This window comes from Urtica dioica, chromosome 6 (genome assembly GCF_054948205.1).
Source record: "Urtica dioica subsp. dioica isolate 48M chromosome 6, U.dioica_male_clone48M_v1_H2, whole genome shotgun sequence".
NCBI classification, from domain to species: Eukaryota; Viridiplantae; Streptophyta; class Magnoliopsida; order Rosales; family Urticaceae; genus Urtica; species Urtica dioica.
Window position 1 is genome coordinate 17,981,747 of NC_142761.1, and position 22,333 is coordinate 18,004,079.

At 42.7% G+C, this 22,333-nt stretch overlaps 2 protein-coding genes across 6 annotated transcripts; both read right to left on the reverse strand.

Annotated features, from left to right (window-relative positions):
* Positions 1-244: 244 nt before the first annotated feature.
* On the reverse strand, positions 245-6,300 carry LOC149393463 (uncharacterized). 5 transcript variants are annotated; one of them, XR_016299709.1, is made up of 14 exons: positions 6,065-6,300; positions 4,952-5,347; positions 4,535-4,709; positions 4,247-4,330; positions 3,914-4,155; positions 3,583-3,802; positions 3,056-3,135; positions 2,878-2,962; positions 2,338-2,469; positions 2,137-2,250; positions 1,942-2,026; positions 1,474-1,558; positions 902-958; positions 245-762 (listed from the first exon to the last, which is right to left on the reverse strand). XR_016299709.1 is itself a non-coding variant. In XM_089616708.1 (14 exons), the coding sequence occupies exons 2-14, from the start codon at positions 5,224-5,226 to the stop codon at positions 712-714; spliced, it is 1,692 nt and encodes a 563-aa protein (XP_089472834.1). In that variant the 5' UTR covers positions 5,227-5,347; positions 6,065-6,300; the 3' UTR covers positions 245-711. The 5 variants fall into 5 exon arrangements, 3 of the variants coding, with proteins under 3 accessions (XP_089472834.1, XP_089472833.1, XP_089472832.1); XM_089616708.1 differs by having other exon boundaries at positions 245-806; positions 1,979-2,026; XM_089616707.1 differs by having other exon boundaries at positions 1,979-2,026; positions 4,952-5,261; positions 6,065-6,299.
* A 4,112-nt stretch (positions 6,301-10,412) lies between these two features.
* On the reverse strand, positions 10,413-11,589 carry LOC149393464 (uncharacterized). The gene is made up of 2 exons (XM_089618039.1): positions 11,506-11,589; positions 10,413-11,018 (listed from the first exon to the last, which is right to left on the reverse strand). Exons 1-2 carry the CDS (start codon positions 11,587-11,589, stop codon positions 10,413-10,415), a joined length of 690 nt encoding a protein of 229 aa, XP_089474165.1.
* Between the last annotated feature and the right edge of the window lie 10,744 nt (positions 11,590-22,333).

The window sequence follows — 22,333 nt, forward strand, 5'->3', positions numbered from 1 at the left end:
AATCTCAAAGTAGGAGCACACAATACCATTTTCTCAACTAATTCCAGACCGTAACATTTTTAGTGTGGAAAGAAAACGAGGTATATCTACGTCATTTTTGCTTGGGTTCAAGTAAAGGATCCGCGTCTCCTTATAATAAGCCTTCTCTAAAATAGAATTAGTATGTTCCTCACAAAGAGTACACTCTTTTATCAACCATGTCCTTGGCAAGAATGAATAAAAAAAATATAAAAGAGAATGAAAATTCACAATCACAAACCTTTTCATTCTATATCATATCATATTAATTACTAACAACCATTAGATACATAAACAAATTTAGCGGCAGTACACGGCTAACTTGCACCTTGGAACAGCAAGAAAAAGGACAGAAGGCCAAAAGTATTACAAAACAAATTCAAAGAATATATACTTGTGCGAATATTTGGCAGAAAAAGAAAACCCCAACATTGTATCTTAGGCAAAATGCTATTACTCTATATCCCAACCGAAGCCACGCCAATCAATCCAATCTTCTTTCATGGAGTCTTTGCCAAATTCTATGCTCTAGGATTAGTTAAATAATTAATTTAATCCATTCTTTTCATTCTCGGACGATCTGCCGCACAATCTGATGTCACGGGGAAAAGGAAAAAAAAAAAAAAAGAATTAGCATGGTTCATTTGGATTCATTCTGGTTCTCGGGGACTTCCATTTGGGGCGGGAGAAGATTCAAAAAGCTCCCGTGAGCGGGTTGATTGCCGGCCATTGCAGACTCGTCATCTGAACGATAACGCATAATAAATAAATAAATGAAACTCGATTTCCTAGAGAAAAGAGAATAGACACTATAATCAAGCGGGGTATCTAAACGTAAACGAATGTTTGCAATGGAAAAGTCACAAAAAAGTAGTATACATACCAAAGAGGGTTTTGATTGAAGGTCTTTTATTTTTTGTGCTCTTCTTCTTCAACTCGGCTGCACAACGATATCAATGTCAGTACAATAATCAATAATTTGATCTGATCTTTTGCTAAATATGGGGTCGGTATGTGAGAGTCCCACATCACTAAAGTATGGGCCTAGTATGTGGTTTATAACATCTTGGACACTCTATCCCTAGTAGCTAATTTTTGGGGATGAATTCTACCCAAAGAGTTGTAACTGGTATCAGAGCCAAACCCACCCTAACCCAAATTGCGGAAGTGGTGACCTGGAAAAACCAGAGTTGGCCCTCCAGAGTGGGCCGACGTGGACGTTGGTATCGGGAACCTGGTTATATGTTACAATCCTAGTTGACTCTCACATTGTTAAGTTGGGGTGGCATATGAGAGTCTCACATCACTAAAATATATGAGTTTATAACTTCCTGGGCACCCTCTACCTAATAGCTAATTTTTGGGGGTGAATTATACCCAAAAGGTTGTAACATTATCCTGGCTTATCTAAGTTATATACAAAGAATTTACAAGACAGAGAAAGAAGGAAATTACCCATCCCGGGTACTTGATGATCATTTACAATCTCGAAATTTTTGTAGGTGTAACCTACAAAGTTGATATCCTTTGATGAAAGCATCTGCATTGGAGTACAAACAAAGCATGAGAGGTTAGTGGGTATACCTCATAAACGCAGGTCATATGGTAAAAATCAACTTAAACAGAACGCAACCGGTCAGATTAATATCTATCACCAGGTAAACACTCCTGAAAGTATGCAATTTTCCACTGGAATCGAACGTTTATTTACCATTCAAAACACAAAATCATGTTAAGATCCAAACTTCCATACACCCACTTTTTTCCATACAAGGACTAAGGGTCCTACGAGAAAATACTGCTAGAATGGACTGACACATCATAGTATGAACATGGCTGACCAAAAGTTTACACGAGCTGTCAGTGCTAACGAATGTATTATAAACTAACAGTAAAATAGGTCGGACGAGGCAAAAACTTTACATAATAGTACACAAAATGGGAACAAATCTGTCCAGACCTTTCTCCATGGGCCCGCTTTTGACGAAGTCTGAATTTGGTCATCAGCCTGTCAAAGACATGATATTTGAAGGGACATAAAGGATTATTGATACCACGAATCTGGTTATTCTTGTGTTAGTAAGATTTTATATTTAGTACATGAGAAAGCTAATCTACCTCCTCAAACTTCTCAAAGTTCTGTGTGTCCAGTTCGCCATTGACCTCAGGAATGAACGCTGCTTTCATTTGGTATAGTTTTTCCCACTCGAGACCTTTAAACCATGGATGAGTCTGCGAGTAGTAGGAAAAGAAGTTAGCCATATAGATTGCTTCCATTGTAACATAGATCAAAATCTAGCTCCAGACACCACACAACACCTTTATTTCATATGCCCCTTTTGTTCCAAGCCTCTGGTCAACATTACATAGCAATTTACTAATCAGGTCCTTTGCTTCTGGGGAAAGTCTGGCTTCTTCTGGGAATTTTAAATGGGTTCTCCAGTTAACTATCTGCATCATTTCGAAAACATAGATGTCTCGATCATTATCATTTATATAGAAAGAATGGAAAAAAAAGGAAATGATATTATAGAGAGAATAAAAATGGGAAAAGGATGATTTGCAGCAAATTTCCTCAAGGCAAATATAACATAAATACGATGGACAACAATACAATATTTATCTTATACGCAAAATAATTTAAGTGAATAATCAATTATGAATGTTGGCAATTGCTAGAAACCGAGTAAAGTAGTTGTTTAAATGAGAACCAAGAGTTAGCACATTCTTCAAATACCAAGTTGAGAGTTGCGTGAACAATAAAACAAAATAAACCATGATGGATTACATGCTCAAACTTATTGTATATGTCACACGATCTAAACAAAATGAGCACGCAGAGACGATTTGAATAATAACCTTCCTACAGGTCGACATGGGTTCATCTGAATAAAAGGGTGGATAGCCCACAAGCATTTCATACATTATGGCCCCAAGCGACCACCTGAGAATGTCAAAAAAAAAAAAAAAAATTAATAATAATAATAATAAGATTGTATCCACCAAACCCAAGTAATTCCATTTAGATTTTACTGACCAATCACATTCCATTCCATATCCTTTCTTCAGCAAAACCTCCGGAGCAATATAGTCTGGTGTTCCAACCGTAGAATAAGCCTGCAATATACAAAATAAATGTCTCAGGTACTATAAATTGCAAATAAATCATTGATATTCTTAAGAAAAGGGATGATAAATGAAATATTCACAGTACAAAAGAAATGCTGTCTTTAATTTTATTTTTAAAAGAAACAAGGGACGATTTTATTTATTAACGGCCAAGCCGAGAAACTACAATAAGAGACTGGGAGGATTTTGAAAGGGCTAGAGAGCACGCAAGACGAACACGCCACCCAAAAACCCAAGAAAAACCACACAGGAAGACCAGTCCCTAGATAGATCCTCTAAAGATAACGAATTTAGTTCATTACAGAAAGAAGAAAGCCATAAGGCGATACAATTATTTATACTATCGATCAGTCCGGCAGAGTTCCAAGCCCCATTATTGAAAGTGAAAATGCTAAAGTGTGAAAGATTTAATACTGAACAATATTGGAAACTTACAAGCATTCTCCGATTCCTCTGCCAATGCTGTAGCTGTTCTTGTTGGGTTCGTTTTGGTGCAACAGGGCGTCCATCACTCTGAAGAGCTCCGCTAAGATTTTTTGCCGCTGTAAAATCCTTTTCCTGAAGATTTCTGCAGTCTAGAGGTTTACACAGCCCAAAATCTGACAACTTCATGTGACCATCTTTATCAAGCAGCAAGTTGTCAGGTTTGATATCTCTGCAAGATAACATAACATAACATAACATAACATAGAAACATTTATTCACAGCGATGGGTATAGGTAGGAGACTCGACTAAAATGCTTGTAATAAATCTATATCAACATGCCTGTGAATGTAATTATGTTTATGAATTGACTCGATGGCCAGGACTGTTTCCCCAACGTAAAACCTAGCTTCATCTTCAGTCAAAGTGTCCTTTCGCATTAGCAATGTCATCATATCTCCACCGGGAAGATACTCCATGATGAGATATAGAAATTCATCATCTTGGAAGGAACAATATAGCTTGACAATGCAGTTGCTATCAACCTCTGCAAGTAGATTCCTCTCAGCTTTGACATGTTCGACCTGAATTAAAAAAAAAAAAAAAAAAAAAAGTATAATATGGATTACGCATATGGCAAACTAAGAATAGATAAAGGCTATAATTCTCATGTACCTGGCCTCTGCGAAGCATCTCTGATTTCTTTAGCTTCTTCATTGCATATACATGGCCAGTCGCTTTCTCTCTACAAACTCTAACCTGTAGATATATACCCGAAAAAAAAAATCATCGTCAATCTTAAAATAATTATATTGAAAAAACTTGGACTAAATGCATAAAAAAAATAAAAAAAAAAACTAGCAATTCAACCGGTACACGATCCATTGATTCTCTCCCAAGTGTTCTAACTTCAAGTACCCTTATGTGTACATAGGAAATGTTAATTTTACACTGTAAACTTACCTCACCAAAAGCACCCTTCCCTATCATTGTTAATGGATCAAAATCATCGGCACCCATTTTATGTCTTTGGAGACGCATATATTCTGTCTCCTTCTTCTCCAAATACTTGCGCAAGTTACTCTGCTCTTCCTCGGTGACCTCAGCGTCAGCCAATTTCTTTTCGAGTACATTACGTCTGTATTATATACAACACAGTAAATTGAATCGACTTGAAAAAATAACAGCACAAACTTTGAGATCTATCGACTGAGCACACATTGTCACTTTTACTACAACCCAAAATCCCGAGGCTCTCTGTTTAGTATTTTTACACGACCAACATAAACCCATAGCGTAGCAAAACGTATATGAGCTAGAAGTTAACCAACCAAGCAACGTAACATTCATGACTATAAGAAGCAACAAAACTATATATACCGTTCTCTCCGCTCCTGCAAGCTTTTCATCTGCTTTTTGTAATGGTTCTCTATGTACTGTTTCGCAGCCGCGGCTTTCTGCTTTGTTATGTTTGAAGGCGCTTCTTCAGCCTGCCCTTTTGGCCCATCTTTCGCAGCGCTAGTGGTTTCCTTGTTCTTAGATGACCTTGCTTTATCTTTCGACTTTAACTTATCGAACCACGATCGCACAGAATCCATTATTCCGCTCAATGAACAAATATATACGGCCTCCGTGAAGTCTTCACTCATATACATGCATTTTTATTTCACTGATGACTTGACAGCATTTGCTTCATGAAAAAAAATATAGCACTTAACGTAGTAAGCGCGTGTCGGTTTATCACCAAAAAAAAGAAAGCCAATGTTCTATTCCGCACTGACAAACAAAACGAAATCTCTGTCAAATCTATCAGAAGAACCTAAATTGAAGAAAAAACAAGCATGAAACTATTCCCAGAATAACCAGCCAAATCTTCCTCCTATGCTATAAGAACCGAGAGCGACATACCACGATTCACCAAACAAATGGGAAAGATCAAAACTTTCTTAGAACTATATACCTTTTTTAGCATGTTCTGTTGTGAAAACAGCCGTGTTATAAGACAGACACGAAAATCCAACCAACCGTACACTTCTAAACTTAGACCGCCATGAAATCAAGTAATAATTGGATTAACGTTTACTTATTATTATTATTATTTTTAAAAGTAGGCAGATAACCACCTCTTTCAAATAAATAACAAATTTGATTACAGATATTTATTTACAAACAATAAACATTTATATCACAGAAATAAAAAATAATAACGCTAATTTAACCCTTGCCTAAATCCTCCAGTGAAGAGAAGCACATTTCTCAAAACAACTCCGATTCAAAAATCCCGATCAAGCACAAAAAAAAAAAAAAAAAAAAAAAAACAACAACAACGTCCGCCCAATTTTTACAGTTTTTTTTTATAAAACTTCCGCCCATAACAGTAGCCGAAAATAAGAAAAGATGCGCAAAAACGTTTCTCATTTTCCCTGAATCAAGTGACAGCCAAAAGCCAATCACAGAAAATCGGAATCCGAATTGAATGCTGAAAGTTAATACCTGAAGAATCTTCGCGGACTGTGATTGAACTGGGAGAAAAAGAAGAAAACTAAAAGGGAACAAACCCTAGAGGAGAGGAGCGAATCAAGAGTGGAAAAAACTAAGAAGAGGACTCTGGTGTTGTGTTGGTGTTGGTGTTGGTGTTGGTGTTCATGCCCCTTTACTCTCTCTCTCTTCTCTTGCTTTGCGCTTTTTTTCTCTCTCTTTTTCTCTTCTTTTTTTTTTGTTTAATTAATTACTTATTTATTTAGTTTTGGGGAAAATTTTCAATACTTTCTTTTTATGGTTCATTTGACTTTTTTAGGTAGATACATTTTTGCATTTGCGTATGCTAACTAAACCGTTTTTTTCCCCTAACGAATTACTCGGGGTATTATTCTAGGAGAATTTTAGCGTGTTGAACGTTTTTATTCTAACCAAATTAATAATAGCATTTTCAGTCTGTTATGGAAGTCAATCCTCACTCATAAACCAATATTTTAGAATACTTTCAATCTATACATAAGTCTTGGATATTTAAGATAAATCATTATCCAGGCCGTTTTCATTGTATTTAATTGAGAAAATTCAATCATCTTAATCAGACATAAAGAATATTGCCGAGAGGTAAGCTAAATGTCATATTAACTTATCATGTCACATAAGCAATTCAAACTACAATTCACTTAAGCTATAACCATCTCAAATGGTAAGCTAATATATCTCTTATTGCTTGAATATATTTTAGGGCCGACTAAACAACTAGCCAAAACAACACCCCTACTTTAAAATTATAGCCCAACTATTAACATATTTAGAAAAATAGCCAATTTATCATGACAACATTCTAATATTCCAATAGTACCATTAGATTAATATTATTAACTATCATAGTAAATAATATCATCCATAACAAAAAAATTAGTAAATCTAATTAACAATAACAAAAACTACAGTAAATAATATTTGTTGTAACAAGAACGACAGTAAATCTTATTTACCGTAACAAGAACAATAATAAATATTATTTACCATAACAAGAACAAAAGTAAATCTTTTTTACCGTAACAAGAACAAAAGTAAATCTTATTTATCATAACAAGAACGACAGTAAATCTTAATTACCGTAACAGGAACAATAGTAAATCTTATTTACCGTAACAAGAACAATAGTAAATCTTATTTACCGTAACAAGAACTAGTAAATCCGACAGTAAATACAATTTCCTAATTATTTCTGTGAACAATCGAGGACAGTAAATCCGACAGTAAATACAATTTACTAATTATTTCTGTGAACAATCGAGGACAGTAAATCCGACAGTAAATCATATTAACCATTCGCTATCCTCAGCATTCGCATTCTCAACACTTCAACATCACAGCAACGTCAAAGATAGAAAATATCAATTGTGAAATCCATAATTCTCTATATCAGATACATACATTTGGGGGAAAATTTAGCAAATAAATACAAAATTCATCAACTCTATATATATACGATTGCTTTGCTTTTGCATCGCCCAACAGGCCCAAGCCCAACACGCCACGTGGACCCATCCCCCGCCGCACGATCACCGCCACCACCACCGCCTCAGATTCTACAGCACGCCTCAGGTGGGGCCCACGTACTACGACTCTTCCGCCTCCGTCACCGATCCCGATCCCTACCCAAACAAGGCCAAGAAGAAGAAGAGCAGGTTCTCTCTCATCACCAACCTCTTCTGCTCCAGATCCGACAAGTTCGAAATCCACGGCCACCACGTGCCTCCCTCCTGGTTCTCCACGATCTTCACCGGCAACGGGACCAGATCGTCCGACTATTGCTCCTCCGCCGCCACCACCACGGGGGGATTCCGGACTAGGAAGCCACCGACGGATAGAGGAATGTCGCCGGATTTCGACTACGCCTGCGACGAGCTCGACGACGATCGCTTGCCTTCCGGGAGTGGAGACACCACGGAGACGTCGCCGTCGTGGAAGAGAACTCCCGCGGTGCCTCCTCCGTCGGCTCGGCGGTCGAAGCCGGGGATGAGCCCTAATCGGCACTGGGCTCGGCGGTTTTGGGGAATTTGAGTTTGGGATTGAAACGTGAGAGAGAGAGAGAGAGAGAGAGATAGGGTATTTTGAGGCAAAGGGTAATTCTGGAAACTCCATATAATTTGGGCTAGTTACCTGTTAAACTAATAATTGGGCTATTATTTTAAAACCTCTCTCTTCAAGTGGCTAGTTCTTTATCAATCTCTATATTTTGCATGAAAATAATATTTTTTCTAATTTTTATTTAGTTCTCATTGGTTGAAAAAAAAATGGGGCCCATTAGTTTTGCTAAGTTAATGGTTAAGCAATTTACTCTATAGAGCTACTTTGCTAAGCTAAGTCAGTAGCTAATATGCAAAACAATGGTTAAGCAAGTAGCTTAGAACTTTTGCTATTTACTAGCAAGTCTCTCCAATTGTTAAGCAAATGACCATTAAATAATATTACAAAAGTTTTAATTTATTAAAAAAAAAAGTAGTCAATCACATCAAAAACTCATAGAATCTTAATTAAACTTTATAGTTAATTTAATTTATTGTTACAAATAGTTACAAGTTTTGTTCTATTTAATTAAACTTTATAGTTAATTTAATTTATTTTGCGCTAATGAACTATTTTTTTTAATAAAATGAAAATTGGACTAGAATCTTAAAAGAAACTCATGGAATGACTAGTTACAATAAATTCATGTTTAGTATATGGTGCATATAGAATAAGGTTTTGTCAAGTTAAAAAAAATATATGATTATTGTTGACTTGAAGAATCACACCAAAAATAGTCTCGACCATTCATGGTTGAAAAAAGTTGCTTTAGATTTATTAAAATGGGCTTCAGAATTCTATAACGAGATTAAATCCAATTTCCGAAATTAAGATTGCAAATACGTAATTAAAAAGAAAAATGAGATCAAAGGATATCTCTGGACGTTGTATTAAGAATGAGATAATTACAAAGAATTAATCCAAAAAAAATGAATCTATCCAAAAATGAGATGTCCCTAGGAAGGCTTAATAATCCCATATTTATAGAAGAGGGGGTAGTTGGCGAGCTCCGCTCTTCTCAGGGACACATCATGCGTAAGTTATGGGGCTCGTCCTTATCTGAGAAGACATTTGTCGTCGAAGATCCAGTCTTCAGCGAGGTGGTTACGAGATGGACATGGTGACGGATATACGTTGTCCGGATCTTTAGGAATGCAATTATGCCATTTGACGGAGCGAGTTGGCCTACCTCAATTCGAGGGTCAGCCCGCAAATACGCGCGTCGAGCTGACCGAATTCGGTCCAATTCTCAAAATGAATCGATTTTGTGGGCCTTGGCCCAATTACGTCTATAGTGTCCCCAAACGCTTGCTTATCGATGGAGGACGAAATCCAACATCAACAGTCAGTCCCCCAGTTTATTCAGTACATAGTAGTGGATAAACTAAAAGACGCTTGTTGGTGATTAATGCACCTTAAATAACCAATTAAATGCAGAAAAGAATAAATATGCTAACAAGAGCTAATTATTAACATGGTTATTATTAAAAAAAAGATCTAGATTACTTAATTAATTAATCATAAGAAACTTCATCAAGCAACCATATCATATAAAAGACGAGTTTAAGAAAACTTACAGTTTTAGGCTCACGAACTGAAAGCTTTCACAATCTGTCTTCGTCTTGAACGTACAAGCTTCCACACAATCAGATCTGGAACTCCTCCTTCAAGGACTCAATGTGATGACACCAAAGTCTTCCGAAACGTAATCTTCGAGGAAGATAAGACAAAATAGTGGGCTTCGTTATATCTCACTAGATCTGGAAACAGGGTATTTCCGATCTTTCCCTCTTATTTCTAAGAATGGAATTGAAGCAATTCCGAGGGGAGGAAGAAGAAGCAAGCACACGGCCATAAAGGAGAGTGTATGGGCGTTTTTAGCTCTATGACTAGGTTCAATTTTGTTTCACATCAGCCCTCTATTTATAGCAGTTTAAAAGGTATCATTATAGAATATTCCAGAGTATTCTAAAAGATATTATTTCCTTTTATTGTGTTCACACTAGTGGATTAAATCTCAGCCCTTGGATCTCAACAAGTGAATCCTATTTTTCCTCTCATCCATCGGATCAATATCTAGGATTTTATTTTATACAACAGTATAAAATATTTTCTGTTGAGAAAATCTAGGAAATTATATTCTTCTAGATATTCTCCTATATCTTCCTAATATTTAGCCTAAATATTAGGAGAGAATATAGGAAAATATTTCATGGCTGTTGGCCTTGTTACATAATTGAAAACGACGTTGATAGTTTTAAAACAAGAGAAAGTGTGGTGGCGAGCTTTATTGATAGTATTGCCTCAAGTGTTTGGCATTCCATGGGTGCGTGAACACGAGGCCCTCCATGTTTTCAAGCTCGTAGGTACCACCGTGTATGGCTCTATGAACTCGGTACGGGCCTTCCCTGGTGGGACCTAAGACCCCCGCTCCATTCACCTTGGTGTTTGGGAACACCCTTCTAAGGACGAGGATTCCGTCGAAATTTTTTTGCAGCTTGACTTTTGAATTGTAGTACTTCTCGATCTTTCTTTTTTGCGCGGCAAGGCGTGTCAATGCATCCGTTCTTCTTTCATCTATGAGGTCAAGCTCGAGCCTCATTTCTTTGTCGTTGGCGTCCTCCTCGAATTCTTTGATGCGGAGAGTTGAGAGCTTGGTCTCGATGGGGACCACAGCCTCGACGCCGTTTGCGAGGGAGAAAGGGGTTTTGCCAGTCGTATTCCGTGTGGTTGTCCGGTATGCCCGTAGAACCATCGAGAGTTCGTCAGCCCATGCTCCATTCCTCTCCTCCAACTTCTTCTTCCGGTTTTCCTTTATTGTTTTGTTGACCGCCTCGACTTGGCCACTCGCTTGTGGGTGTTGAGGGGAGGAAAACATCTTGCTGATCTTTAACTGCTTGCATATGTCGCGGACGCGTTGTCAAATTGTTTGCCGTTGTCGGTCATGATCGATGTGGGAATCCGGAAGCGACAAATGATATTTTTCCATATGAAGTTGGTCGTGTTCGCTAGTGGCTCGGCCTCTACCCACTTGGTGGAATAATCGATTTCCACGATCGCATACTTGTATTGTCGTTGGGCCGTAGGCAATTCGTCGATGAGATCGATCCTCCATTTTGCGAAAGGCCATGACACAATGATCAGACACAGCAGAGCGGGTGCTTGGTGTGGGACATGGGCAAATCTTTGGCATTTGTTGCATCTTTTGGCCCACTCGTAGGAGTCTTTTTTAAGGTCGGCCAAAAGTATCCGAGTCGTAGGAGCTTCATGGCAAAGGACTGTCCGGCAGCATGATTCCCACACATGCCTTCGTGAACCTCGCAGAGTGCATCCTTTGCTTCAATATCACTCAAGCATTAAAGGAGCGGCGTCGAGTATACCTTTTTGAAGATGGTGTCTTCCCTCATGGTGTACTTTGGCGATAAGCTTCTCAGCTTTCTCGCCTCTTCTTTGCACTCGGGCATGAACCCTCACTTAATGTAGGGTTGGGTTAACACCTCGATCGGGACGCTACCTTCGCCTTCCTCGTCTATTCCTGATGCGAGGCGTGCCAAGGCATCGGTTTTGGCTTTGCCTCGCGACGAAGTTGGACTATTTCGAACCATGGGAGAGGCTTGAGGTTCCTCTGCGTCTTGGACAGGTACGGGATCATGTTTGGTTCCTTGGCGGCACAGTCATCCTTCACCTGGTTCACAATGAGCTGTGAATCGCAAAGAATGCACAGGTTTTGGACTTCTAGCTTGTGTGCCAGTTCTAGGTCAAAGATCAAAGCTTCGTATTCGGCCTCGTTATTAGAAGCCTTGAACTTGAAACGGATGGCGTATCACAATTTTCTCCTATCAGGATTCGTGAGTACAACGCCAGCGCCAGCCCCCTACGTGTTTGACGTGTTGTCCACATGTAGTTCCCAAACCATCCCTATTGGGCCGCTAGCTCTCTTCCTTGACGACCTGTTGTCAATGGTGCCCACAAGAAGAACAGTAGTTGTTACTTATGTACATTTGATGTAATAAAGTCTCACGAAGACTCTTGCTTGTAACTGCTGAATAATTAATAAAAGTTGAAACGTTCATTCATTCTTCCTTGTCTGTTTGAATATTTATCATAAACTATAGTCTTTAGTCCTTAAAAAAACCTAACAACAAATGAAAAGTCAAATATAGATTTGCATGAATAAACTCTTCATGGTTTGCTTAAAACGGTATATTCACAATCTAAGGATCAAAGGGCTATTGATCTCAGTATGATTGTTAGGAGAATCTATGCACTACCAGAAATATGGGATACAACTACAGCTTTTTTTTCTTTTTAACTCTGGTTTAGCCTTTTAATGGAGTCTCTTAACATGTACTACGGTCACCTTTTTTTTTGCCTATATTAGACTCTAGTCGAATATAAAGCTGTAGTTAATGACCTTTTTTTTTCTCTACAGTCAATATAAAAAAGTAGTGGAAATACTAAAAAAATTAAATTTAATAAAATTTTACCATTTTAGAATGGATGAAAATTTCCCACTAAAATTTGGCACATTTTCACTACAGTCCGATATAACGAAGTAGTGATAATAATAAAAAAAAATAATTTTTTTTTAAATTTCACTGTTTTATATTGGAGGGAAATTTCCCACTCATAAATTGGGTTTAGCGGTAGATGAAAATTGACAAATATTTACTAAGTATAGATTTTAGTCTTCACACATGCACACATACCATATTTCGCATCAAGCAATTAAAAAAAATTAGACACACGATTCAGAATTTTTGTCCCTCACCACCGCCATCGCTCATTGCTCGCCACCGCCGTCGCTCCTTGCGGCTCAAATCCGATGAAGTAGAAGCATGGTTTGCCTCCTTTCTCTCTCTCTCTCTCTCAAATCAGTTATTTCAGACTTTCACCTCTTTCACTAACTTCTCAAACCCAGGCCGGAAGTCCAAAACCGCGACAATGATCGAAGAACCAAACCCAGGTCTGGTCTCATCTTCCTCAACGCCAAAACTCGCAGAGCTAGTCGTGTGTGACAACTCTCTCTGCCACAACTTCCTCGCTCGTTGGCCTTGTCTGCAATAAACCTAGCTGTTTGTCGTACGTGTTCGTCGTTGTTAAGCGTGGAAATGTTAGGGTATTTTTTTTTACTATATTCACCACTTGATTTTTGTTCTTCCTCGTGTTAAAATATGGGCATTAGTAATTCTAGGGTTTTTATTTTCTTTCGGATTTTAACTCCTCTGACCCATGGTGTGGTGAACCTTATATCTGCATAGTATGTGTTTGTTAAAATGCTCCTGGAATTTGTAGTGCGGTGAACCTCATATCAGTCAGCCAATTGAGAAGAACAGAGACAATTCATGACCCCAACCGAGTCACCACCTAAACACCATCAACAATGAGCGTACTTGAGTGAGTGTGATGGTTGACTTCTGAAATTGATATAGGTCTTTTGATAAGGATAATATTTTTTGTGTTTGAAAAAGCACGGGTTTTGTTGATGTTGATTATGAATTTGATGTTGTTATGTGAGTTTTAATACAAGCTAAGATGAACAACCTATGATGTGCAGATCTGTGAATTTTCTTAGTAAACAGCTCATTAAAAAAACTCATATGAATTTGTTTCTTGTAAGAAATTATTCTGGGAAATGATTGTTGTCCTTGGAGGAAAAATATTGTGTAGGGGTTACCAAAAGAACAATTTTATTTCTGAAGTGAAGATAATTATTAGAGCATCGATGCCTAGCTCGATGGCCTTGATGAAGATTGAATTGTCAATGCAGGCTCTCAAGGAAGACATGAAGAAATGACTGAGCTGAGATCGACGAGCAACGTTCTATGGAAGATTTACATAAACTCTCCGACGAGCGAGTGTTGCCGATATAGTTTAGCAACTTGTCAGGTATTTCCGCAGACATGTGTCTTAGATTCGCTATGGTCTTTTATATACAAACTGTAATTTTCTCGTGCTCACATAGAAACTCGATTATTTCGATAGTTCTCTTAAATTCTTCCTTATTTCTCTATGGAATATATTTCACTTCAAAACAGTCAGGTATTTCTGCAGACATGTGTCTTAGATTCCCCTATTGTACTGATGATTATTGTGGCTGATCTGTCTCATTTGGAAGGTACCATAACATTTTCATTAATAGAAGCAGCAAGGTTTGCATTAAATGAATACTACAAAACTGAGGTGAGTGAGTGAATGTGTATCCAAATTAAGAACGACAGTTCATAGATAGATGATCATACGTATAGTCGAGTTACAAATGGATTAAATTCAGGGCCTCAATCTGGAGTTGAAGAACATTGTTGAGGCATGGGAGAGCTCGTTGCAATCGTACAATTTTCTGTTGGAGACTACTGATGGCTGCTTCTTCAAGGCACTGGTGGTTCAAAAAGACCTTAAGCTCTTCAATTTGCGACTCTTTAAGCCCGCCCATGAAACAGTAGTTGAAGGCTGGTTTTAGACTCTTAATTACCACTGGATTTCCATTGACAATGTTAGTGTTGCTCTGAGTTTGACTAGATCTTCTTAGAACCGTGGCTTATTAAAATCACAACTCTGGCTCTAGGATGATTTGTCCTCTTGTTTGGTTTTGTTGATATGAAATTGCTTGTTCATGTATGCAAAGTGTCGATTAACACACAACTCGACGAAGATTTATATATATAAAGCTCAATTGCCTTAGCAAATTTGATTTAACATAAACAACATCTACACAAATATATATTTTATGCATTTATTTCAAATACCTGATCATTTTACTTGACTAGCCTCTGACAGGTTAGTGGTGCGAGTCTGGTACGACATCGAGCTTCAACAGGGACACCGAGCTAGGACGCGAAGTGGAGTTTCGACGCTTTGTGACTGAAAAAGAGAAAAAAGAGAGAGTAAGGAGCGAGAGGCTGGTGATGATGGCGGAGTGATGAGGGAAGTGGGCGGTGGTGGTCGAAGTCGCTGAGTGAGAAATAACTTACTAAGGTTAGGCGTGAGAGGTGCGGGACTGATGCGTGGGAGGCACATGGCTGTGGTGGGGCTTCGACTGAGTTGCGACGGGGTTCTCGACAACAACGAAGACATCATGGTTTCGAGCACTGGAGACACGGCGACGGCGACGACGGGGCTGTTGGGGGAGGCTGCTGAGACGTTTTCAAAACCTTGTTGCTACCAGAAAATATTGTGTATGTATATAGGTATGTTTTAAGTGGCTAGTGGCTTTAGATATTAGTTTTCAAAACATTTTCTATTTATAAGTTCCAAAAACTTGTAATGTAATATTTATGTAAATGATATTTTTAATTGATTTTTTGTATATTTATTAATTATAAATGTATTTTATTTTATATTTATTTAAATATATTTTTTTTTTGTATAAACTACATAAATAAGATGTAGTCTATATTGTTAAAATATAATTTCATGAATTTCAACTACACCTGAAAAATGTAGTCTTCAACAAAAAAGACAGAAGTTATAGGCAAAGAGATAAGACTCCAGTGCAATAGATGCCACAAAAATGTTGTAGTCTGTCTAATTGAATCAATTAAGACTACTTATTAAAACTGTAGTGTTTTATTTTTCTTATGTAATTGAGTTCTATATAACTACAGCATAACGCAGTAGTAGTTATAGATGAGATTAGTAAGACGACATCTAAAAAATGTAGTTATATATTTTAACTACAGTCTTATAAAACAGATACACTACGGCCAAAAACTGGAGTCATAATCAAAGAGATAAGACTCCAGTGCAATAGATGACAGTCGGTAAACTGTAGTCGACTTAAAATGACTACGGCGTTCGGCAGTAGTTAGAGGCCAAATTTCTGGTAGTGATGACGTCTGGTTATGGGACATTGAGAATTAGAGACTCTATAGTTCTTCTTAGGTATCTTATGAAGATACTGAATTGACTAGTGCACTTCTAGAGACAGAATAAGAACAAACCATTTAACCTCTTATGTCTCGAAGTCATTATGTATTAATTGCATCATGCTTACCTCAATCCTGAAATGAGACATGTCATTTCATAGCTTACGTATTCTCATTTGAGAAAGTCAGAGTTCTAGATTCACTATGTGATATAGACAAGACCTATTGGTGAAACACTAAGTTATGAAGATGCCATGAACAACTTTGTGAAGATCTCATCGATATGGAATTCATGTGCAAGATTGCTGAAATGCAATGTATATTACCTCATTCTTTGTTCCTTGGAATGTGAATAAATGAACTGGCCAGTGTCCAAATTGAGTCATGACTCTTTTGGATGAATCAATTTGACTTGTTATCTCCTCGTCAATGCATTGTTTTTAATTTATTCACAACCGACAAAGGAGTTGAGGAAATAACAACTAGAAGGGTAAAATGGTAATTTTGTAAATCCCATCTAGTTGATGATATTCATGAAGGGTGTTGTCGCTGTTTTTCGGACAACTATTTAGGAGCCCAAAGTGGTTAGACCCAAGGCCAGACCAAGTGGTCTCACTTCGGCTCGAGCGTGTCGGACTTGGTATCCCAAGTCGTCCCTTAGCTGTTGATGAAGCTCACCTCGTCTCGGTACCTGAAAAGCAGCAAAGAGTGCGTGAGCTACAAAGGGGAAACAGAGGGGTTTCCTCTGTTTACCTCTCCGACGCTCAACATTAGTAGGGTTGAGGTAGATTGTAGAGAGTTTAGGTGTTTAGAGGCCGAGACTTGAGTGAAACGAGCGAAGTTCGAGTTCGACAGCGTTTCAGTACTCAAATTTGGATTACCTGGGTCAAGGGAGGGACCCTTGTATTTATAGGCGGCCAAGGGGTGTTTGGGGAACCCCTTGGCCGAGTGAACAATTTGGGTCGGCCATTGGCCGGCTAAACACGTGGAGCTGACTCGGCCAATGGCCGAGTGAAACCTTCAGCCGGCTAAAGGTTTCACTCGGCCATTGGCCGAGTGAACAGCCTGGCCGGCTGAAGGTTTCACTCGGCCATTGGCCGAGTGAACAGCGTGGCCGACTGAAGGTTTCACTCTGCCATTGGCCGAGTGAACAACCTGGGCGGCTGAAGGTTTCACTCGGCCATTGGCCGAGTGAACCTGCCCGGCCGGCTGAAGGTTCACTCGGCCATTGGCCGAGTGAACAGCCTGGCCGGCTGAAGGTTTCACTCGGCCGTTGGCCGAGTGAACAGCCTGGCCGGCTGAAGGTTTCACTCGGCCATTGGCCGAGTGAACAGCTTGGCCGGCTGAAGGTTTCACTCGGCCATTGGCCGAGTGAACCTGCCTGGCCGGCTGAAGGTTCACTTGGCCATTGGCCGAGTGAAGGTGTTGAACCTTCGGCCGGCCATTGGCCGGCTGAGCCTGAGCCTTGGGCCGGCCATGGGTTGGCTGGGCCTTGGGCCGGCCATGGCCGGCTGAGCCTTGGGCCGGCCATGGGTTGGTTGGGCCGGCCAATGGCCGAGGCAGGGTTTCGCCGCCCGAGGCCTTGCACCGGTCGTGCGGGTCAGAGTGACTCCTTTGTCCTCGTCGGTCCGAGACGTGCTGATAAAATTAGCCCCCCGAGTTTTCGGTCGAGCGTAGGTCGAGTGGAAACTCAATACTTACGCTGACACGCGGACGTGGGATGAACGCTCTCGGGTCCGCGAGCGTGGCGCAAAAGGGCTTTTAATGCATCCCGAGGGATGGCCTCTGTGCGTCGCGAGGGAAGGCTTAGATGTTTTTCGTTTTGCGTGTCTTACATTCTCGACATATTATCGTAGTCGACTCGCACGGTTTTGTCGGTGTACGTCTTATTTTCTCGGTTTGCCGACGAGGGCGTAATTGATCTGCGTGGCTTGGCAGGGCGTGGCTTATTTTCTCGACTTAACAACGAAGGCGTAATCGATTTGCACGACTTTGCTGGGCGGCGAGCGTGGTGCACCCATTTGTGACTCGTTGCCCATCAGCACATGAGCTGGGCGGCGAGCGCGGTGCCACATTTGTGTGGCCAGGTTTCCCCTGGACGCTGGCTAGACCAGGTACGTCCGGCGGACGCTAGCCTTCGAAACCCACTTGTGACTCGCTACCTATCGGCGCACGAGCTGGGCGGCGAGCGCGGTGCCACATTTGTGTTGCCAGGTTTCCCGTGGACGCTGGCTAGACCAGGTACGTCCGACAAACGCAAGCCTTTGAAACCCATTTGTGACTCGCTGCCTATCGGCGCACGAGCTGGGCAGCGAGCGCGGTGCCACATTTGTGTGGCCAGGTTTCCCGTGGACGCTGGCTAGACCAGGTACGTCCGACGGACGCAAGCCTTTGAAACCCATTTGTGACTCGCTGCCTATCGGCGCACGAGTTGGGCGGCAAGCACGGTGCCGCATTTGTGTGGCCAGGTTTCCCGTGGACGCTTGCTAGACTAGGTACGTCCGACGAACGCAAGCCTTTGAAACCCATTTGTGACTCGCTGCCTATCGGCGCACGAGCTGGGCGGCGAGCGCGGTGCCACGTTTGTGTGGCCAGGTTTCCCGTGGACGCTGGCTAGACCAGGTACGTCCGACGAACGCAGGCCTTTGAAACCCATTTGTGACTCGCTGCCTATCGGCGCACGATAGGCAGGGTTTCGCCGCCCGAGGCCTTGCACCGGTCGTGCGGGTCAGAGTGACTCCTTTGTCCTCGTCGGTCCGAGACGTGCTGATAAAATTAGCCCCCCGAGTTTTCGGTCGAGCGTAGGTCGAGTGGAAACTCAATACTTACGCTGACACGCGGACGTGGGATGAACGGTCTCGGGTCCGCGAGCGTGGCGCAAAAGGGCTTTTAATGCATCCCGAGGGATGGCCTCTGTGCGTCGCGAGGGAAGGCTTAGATGTTTTTCGTTTTGCGTGTCTTACATTCTCGACATATTATCGTAGTCGACTCGCACGGTTTTGTCGGTGTACGTCTTATTTTCTCGGTTTGCCGACGAGGGCGTAATTGATCTGCGTGGCTTGGCAGGGCGTGGCTTATTTTCTCGACTTAACAACGAAGGCGTAATCGATTTGCACGACTTTGCTGGGCGGCGAGCGTGGTGCACCCATTTGTGACTCGTTGCCCATCAGCACATGAGCTGGGCGGCGAGCGCGGTGCCACATTTGTGTGGCCAGGTTTCCCCTGGACGCTGGCTAGACCAGGTACGTCCGGCGGACGCTAGCCTTCGAAACCCACTTGTGACTCGCTACCTATCGGCGCACGAGCTGGGCGGCGAGCGTGGTGCCACATTTGTGTGGCCAGGTTTCCCGTGAACGCTGGCTAGACCAGGTACCTCTGGCAGACGCAAGCCTTTGAAACCCATTTGTGACTCGCTGCCTATCGGCGCACGAGCTGGGCGGCGAGCGTGATCATACCACCTCATGAGCGTGGCACTCTTGGGTGTGCGTGTCATATGACAGGCGAGGTTAGGTGTAGACTTGATCCCCCGGCGAGTGTGGCACCTTCGTGCATTGGTCGCGTTTTCGGGTTGAGTCTCTTTGGTCGAGTCTTGTGCCCTTGTGAACGTTTGGGCCATTAATTCTTTCACGAGAGCGTCGCGGAACGAATTTTGGTTTGCCGTTAGGGGCGACTTGAACACCTCGTTAGGGATGGCTTTTGTGTCGCTTGCATGAGAGCACGCAGATTTGTCATCGAGGCTCGTGAGTCTACCGACGCCGGTGACTCAAGAGGTTATGCATGTTTTGCCCGAGGACTTCAGGTCGACCCGCGGGTCTGTGACTCAACTCGAGGAGCGAACTCGACTTGAGGATGGAACTCAACTTAAGGAGTTATGCGCGAAGTCCACACAAGGACCAGTTAGCCGACTCGTGGGCTTGGAACTCAACTCGGGGAGCGACCTCATCTCGAGAAGGCAATGTAGAGTCGGCACAAGGAGTCATGTGTAGAGTGTGTTTCTCTTTGGGACCTCCGGCCTAACCATCGGCCCCTTGAGACTTCGTTACACTTTTTTTTTTTCGAGAGTGGGTTTTAGTTTTATTGAGCATGGTTCCCCATTAGCCCCCCGAGTTTCTTGCGTACTCGTAGAGGAGACTAGAAATTATAATGCAACAGGATAAAGGTTTCGATGTGAAAATGTAACCTGATTACCACGTCAAAATAGTCAAAAATTACATTCCCAGGCCATTGGCCTTATTTGAAATAGTCTTAAACCCAGAAATAAAATGACAACAATCAGGCCTAAAGAAAATGGGAGTGGGCTTCTGGAGGTAGTCGCGGCTTGACCTTGTCTCCGAGCTGGAAGATGGTGCTCACCATCTTTCCCTTTCCTTTCCCGTCCACGCCTTGGATGTAGCACATCCTTGCCATGGATTGGTCTCCCAACATTACGGCAATTCCCTTACCAGTCGGGAACTTCATCATCAAGTGGTAGGTGGACGTAATGGCCTTCAACCGATTGAGAGTCGGGCGGCCGATGATGATGTTGTACGCCGAGGGTTGGTCCACGATTAGGAATGATATGATGCGAGTGACCTCGATCCCCCCTGGTGTCCCGAAGGTGACCGGGAGGTCGATAGTGCCCTCCGTCATGACCCTCTCCCCGGAGAAGCCGAAGAGTGGGGTCGAGATTGGGGTTGGTCTCAGCCCGGTCAGCTTCATCCTATCCAACGCTGATTTGAAGATGATGTCGGCAGAGTTGCCGTTATCGATCAGGATTCTTCGGACGAGATTGTTGGCGACCGGGCCGAGACGACTATCGCGTCGTTGTGTGGGTGGAGAACCCGTGCCGCCCCTTGGCCGGTGAAGAACATAGACTCGAACGGGGCCGGAGGATGAGCCTCGTACGTGTGGTTGATGTAGTGCGCTATCTTCCCTTGGGAGACTTCTCGCGCGTACTTCTTCCTTTGCGTGCTCGAGTCTCCGAACTCCGGGCCGCCCATGATCGAGCCCACGACGTGCAGCTGTGAGCTCTCTAGTTCTTCGATTGCTGCCCGGTCCGCAACGGTTACCGTCGTCAGACCTTTTCTTTCTTGCCGCGGGCGCCCTCCGTGTGCCGCGGCCGTCCCGATTGTTCTAAGGACGTATTCTTTCAACTTCCCATCCTGAATGAGGGCTTCGATCTGGCGCTTGAGTTGGTAACACTCGGACGTCAGGTGCCCATGGTCTTGGTGGTATTCGCAAAACTTGCTTCGGTCCCGCTTCGCGGGATCCTTCGTGAGCGGAGCGGGGCTTCCTAGCTCGTCACGGTGCAAAGCTAGGATCCGCTCTCGCGAAGTGTTTAGAGGGGTAAATGCCGAAAACTTTCGGAAGCTATCGATGTGCGGGGGTCTAGGCCCAGGGAGGGAGTGACCGTTAGGGGTCTGGCCTCCCTTGTTCCTCCTCTTTCGAGGGTCGGGACGATCTTCGTCTTGATCGTCGCGGCGGCGACCGCTTTGCCCCCCCGAGTTTCGGCCGTCTCGGTCTTCGAAGTAGTCCTCGACTCCCATGTAGGTGCGGGCTCTCGACATTAGCTCCGCCATGTCCCGCAGGACCTTTCCAACAATAGATTTGAGGAAGTCGCTCGTGCGAGCTCCCTCGGTAATCGCCGTGATGGCGTCCCTGTCGTCGAATCCTTCGACCTTGTGAGACTCCTCGGTGAAGCGAGCGAGGTATTGTCTCAAGGTCTCACCTCTCCCCTGCCGGATTGACAGGAGGTAGGTCTTCGACTTCTTTTGCGCCACGAGAGTGGCGAAGCGGGCGAGGAAGGCCTCTCGCAAGCCCCGGAAGGATGAAATGCTTCCCGGCCTCAGACTTCGAAACCACTCAAATCCTGACCCTGTGAGGGTCAGGCTGAAGGCTTGGCACAGGGTGGCGTCTGACTGTCCCTGCATCGTCATCCACGTCTCATAGTGTTGGATGTGGAAGTTCGGGTCCGTCCGTCCGTCATAGGGAGCAATGGACGGTAGTTTGAAGTTCCCCACGCAAGGCTGCGCGAGGATTTGAACGGCGAAGGGAGAGTATGACTCCTCGATCCCTCCGTAAGGCCTTTGCCTCCCCGATTCCCTCATCTCGATGATTTGATTCTGGAGGCTCTGAATCATCGTCACCATGTCGAGCCCGTTAGCAGGGCTGACCGCCAGGTCCGCGGGAGTCGTTGTTGGCGCTCGTTGGACACTTGGTCCCCGGCATTGTCCTGAGGTCGGCCAAGAGTTGTGGCGGGGAGGGCGTCCCTTCGAGAATTGAGCCTTTGGCGGAGATCCTCCCCACGGGAGTTTCTATGCGCCGTCAGGCGCTCTCTAAGGTCCACGCTCGACGCTTGACGAGG

Excerpts from the sequence above, each read along its gene's own strand:
- LOC149393463 (XM_089616707.1), bottom strand. The coding sequence starts at position 5,226 with ATGTATATGAGTGAAGACTTCACGGAGGCCGTATATATTTGTTCATTG. Across the intron at positions 3,136-3,582 it reads AGAGGAATCGGAGAATGCTT|GCTTATTCTACGGTTGGAAC; the intron begins GTAAGTTTCCAA and ends TGTATATTGCAG. Across the intron at positions 2,963-3,055 it reads TATGGAATGGAATGTGATTG|GTGGTCGCTTGGGGCCATAA; the intron begins GTCAGTAAAATC and ends TGACATTCTCAG.
- LOC149393464 (XM_089618039.1), bottom strand. The coding sequence starts at position 11,589 with ATGCCCGAGTGCAAAGAAGAGGCGAGAAAGCTGAGAAGCTTATCGCCA. Across the intron at positions 11,019-11,505 it reads AAGACACCATCTTCAAAAAG|TTAAAGATCAGCAAGATGTT; the intron begins GTATACTCGACG and ends ATATGCAAGCAG.